Source organism: Anneissia japonica, unplaced genomic scaffold (genome assembly GCF_011630105.1).
Source record: "Anneissia japonica isolate Jap-2015-1 unplaced genomic scaffold, ASM1163010v1 scaffold97872_len3692_cov181, whole genome shotgun sequence".
Classification (NCBI taxonomy): domain Eukaryota; kingdom Metazoa; phylum Echinodermata; class Crinoidea; order Comatulida; family Comatulidae; genus Anneissia; species Anneissia japonica.
This window is the reverse complement of record NW_022757413.1, coordinates 1-3,692: the sequence shown is the minus strand read 5'-3', so window position 1 is coordinate 3,692 and position 3,692 is coordinate 1. Positions and strand designations below refer to the sequence as shown.

At 41.1% G+C, this 3,692-nt stretch overlaps 1 protein-coding gene across 1 annotated transcript; it reads left to right on the top strand.

The window, feature by feature from the left end:
- Positions 1-1,124: 1,124 nt before the first annotated feature.
- On the top strand, positions 1,125-3,660 carry LOC117124734 (protein mesh-like; the record flags this gene model as incomplete). The annotated part of the gene is made up of 3 exons (XM_033271052.1): positions 1,125-1,290; positions 2,228-2,506; positions 3,311-3,660. Coding segments are annotated over 3 exons (759 nt in total), but the record flags the coding sequence as incomplete, so codon positions are not given.
- Between the last annotated feature and the right edge of the window lie 32 nt (positions 3,661-3,692).

The window sequence follows — 3,692 nt, the reverse complement described above, 5'->3', positions numbered from 1 at the left end:
AGTGGATTATAGAAGGTCTAAGGGTTAGAAGCTAGATCTTGCCTAATCAGGGGTGGCACCAGGATTTTCCCACGGGGGGGGGGAGGGGTCCGATGTCCCCGACGAGAGGAAAATGGGTGTGGTCCGTAGGCTTTTCCCCGAAAAGTTTTACAATTTATGGGTTTCAAGGGCTTATTTATTTGATTTTTTTTTAGAAAGAACCTACAAATTTTTTCCCCTACGAATTGTGCTGCATGTCACCCCAGCCCCCACTGGGGAAACCCCTGTGCCTGTACACCTCTCCAAATGATAATTGGGACTCTAGGGAATGTATTAAAAATGCAATGACTATCGCTTTAGATTACTATTAAAGCCGCACTTCGCATTTTCCAACTCGTCGCTCATTTTTTTCCAAATCACAGGAAAGAAACTATGGAAACACATTTGTTCCTCGGGTATATGCCCACTACCGACTTGTACATCTAGTTTCACATTATGCATTTTCCTATGTAAAGAGTGGTATACTGATTTGAATGTGTAGGTCAGAATTAAGACAGCATTAAAAAGAATCTAAATAGCCTTTAAGGCTTTTAGCGTAAAAATTATGTTTATTGACAGTGGCATGTCTAGAGGGTGCACAGGGGTAGGGGTACATGCCTCTAAAAAACTCGACATACCCCGCCACCACCCTCTCCATTGTAAATGGCAAGTAAAGCTATTAATTAAAGTTTCAATTAATAATCGAGCCCCCAATTCACGTCCACGCCCCCAATCAACCCTGAAATTTCAAAACCCCAAGATACGCCACTGTTTATAAAAAATGCTGTCAGTTTAAAGAACAATAGATTCATCCACGGGTATAAGCCCATCGACAAATTAAACTAAAGCTCGGTTTCTATACAATCACTCACCGACAGTTGTCAGGAAGGTTGAATCTGTTTCAATTCTGCCGATTGCGTTGCCGACGAATCGGGGTGAATTCCCAATCGCGTCAGGGCAACTACCAATGCATCCTGATTCGTCTACAATGCAATCGGCAAATTTGAGACAGGTTCAACATTTCCAGCGACTGTCGCCGATAGGAGGGTGAGCGATTTTATGGAAACTTATTATAATTATAGTATTATTCATTGATTTTGTTATAGGTTGGATGCAACGCTGGAGATGGCGTACGACATCACAGTGTAGAAGGATCACGGACAGAAGACATTGTAGACATCGAGAAATGGTCGAATGTTGGTGTACCAGGCAGATATATGTTTAACGTTGATGGGGAAAGTGTTGTCGGTCAAGATTGTCAGTCAGGCGAAGGTGGATGCTCACTTTTTTCTCTTCCACTATATAATGGCGATGGCGAGGCAAGTGGCCGCGCTACTAGACTTACATCGGAACTGGTTCGAGCCACTTCTTGTCCAGGGTTTGGTTGGTAAACCCAAGTCTTTTCAAATAAGAACTGAAATAAAGATCCGCGTGCACTTTGAAGATCCTATCCCATTGGATATATATATATATATATATATCTCGTATTTCATTTAATTAATCAGCCAGCTGCATTTACTTTAAAGTTGATAGATATCCGGTGGTAGTAGCAATTTTGTAAACCCTTTGCCTCTCCTCAGCCCTCTCTTCCCCGAAGGGAGGGCCGGTGCCCCCGACGAGGTGTCAGATTTGCCTGACGAAAGAAAAGTGGTCGTGTTCGAGCTTCCATTAAAAGGGGTTTCAAAGGCTTACCGTATTTAATCGATTTTAGAATGTACTAATAGGCCTATGTAAAAAATACATATAATATTTTTTCTCCCCGACGAATTGTGATTTTTCTCACCGACGGGGGAAAGCTCTCCCCGACGGGGGTGGGGGTCTGCCCCCCCCCCGCGCCACCCCTGACATGTAGCTATGATCAGCGTCTTTTCACGGCGGCTAGGTAATCAAGGACCACGCCCATATGCAATTCAACACAATAACGCTGGTAGTTATGGGTTATTCTACTTTTTTTTCCGTAATGGCAACAATGATATCAACGACAAAGATTATAATAATCATGATAAAAGTATGCTGATAATGATAATGATTAAAATTATTTTTTTCGTTCCTTAAGAATTTTTTTTTTTTGCCATAAATGCACATAGGAAATGAAAGATAACGATTTTTACATTATAAAATACATGACTCACTAACAGATACGGTAGCTGGTTCCTAACCTGTTTTAATTGGATGATTTTTTTTTCATAAAATATTTTTTTTTACGTAGAAAGAGATAATTCCGGATCGCTGATTCTCTACCCGGCCTCTGGATCCATGTTAGGTGGAAATGCAATCCTAGTCCAAGGACCGTGTTTCCAGAACACCGACAAGGTCATGTGTCGATTCATCACTGAGAATGATGCTGGACCAACGACGACGTGCCAATTTTTTGATGGTCGCACGGTGTCTTGCGTGGTACCGATCCTCCTTCGCATTGGCAGAGTGTATGTGTTTATTTCGATCGATGACGGGGAAACATTTGGCTTCCGGGGAATATACACATCAGGTAGGTATTGTATTTAGATTTGGTATTACAACGTAAAGCCTATCCAAACTATCAACATTTTAATTAAATGAAGCATGTGCCAAGCATGAATGTTTGGATCACTGTCTCTTTTGTCAGCCAGATGGTAATGGCGATTGCTTCAACGTATTGGATCCATCTCTGATTTCAGCTCTCCATTCAATTCTCCGTCCAGCCAGCTTCCTATTTGATGTAATCAATATTTCAGAGTGTTTTTGAATCGCTTTTTCTTCCCTCTGACCTTAACCACCAAATACGCTCAAAATGACATCACTTGATAGTCTGGACAGAGCTTTACTCTATCGCATGTTTCATAGAACAGTACCAGACAAATCAATACCATGCAAATGTGCTAATTTGTAAGGCGGGGTACACTATCTCAAGATTTTATTTAATTCTTGCATTGTGCAACAACTCCTCGTTCAACAATTTTGTAATGCCCTCTAACAGTTAAGATGCCTTGAAGGATGGTGCTACGATTATTTCTTTCGGGCCCGTGCAAGTAGGAATCTGAGCGGTAAATCGTTACAAACATATTGTCCTTACTCAATGATGGTGCAGTACCGGTAGTATAATTGCAAACATCCCCAAAATAAATTTCTCCCTCTAATTAAAGACCCCTCCAAATAAACACCATTTTTTTTATGGTCTCATATTAACGAATATTTATTATTCTAATTCGAGAGCAAAGCTGCTAAAGACCATGGAAACCCTAGTCCCAAAAGTGGTCTTTGACTGGAGGGAGACCTGTAGTGTGTCTAATGTTACGTCACACTTCCTCTTCAGTGAGTATTGATGACGTTACGGGAGCGATACCATATAAGGTTCGTCTGGATACGAACGGAAAATATCCCAAGGTTGTGTGGCCGAGTAATGCCTTGGACGGTAATTACTACGATATTGATATTTACGTGTTTAAAGACGGTGCAGATTTTATTGGGCTAGAAAATGGCAGAATGGTGGTGAATGATATGGCCATTGAATCACCTAATTTGGATTTGGAGTTCAATTTAACTATCCGGCTTTTATCCAACGGCAACGATGTTGGTATCATTCGTATATCACAAGGGGATGAAGAACCCGGGGAACAGAACAGGTAACAATGTCACTTTTTTTTTTCGTTTCTTCTTTGTCATACGTTTATACTATCGCGTTCAACATCCTATAA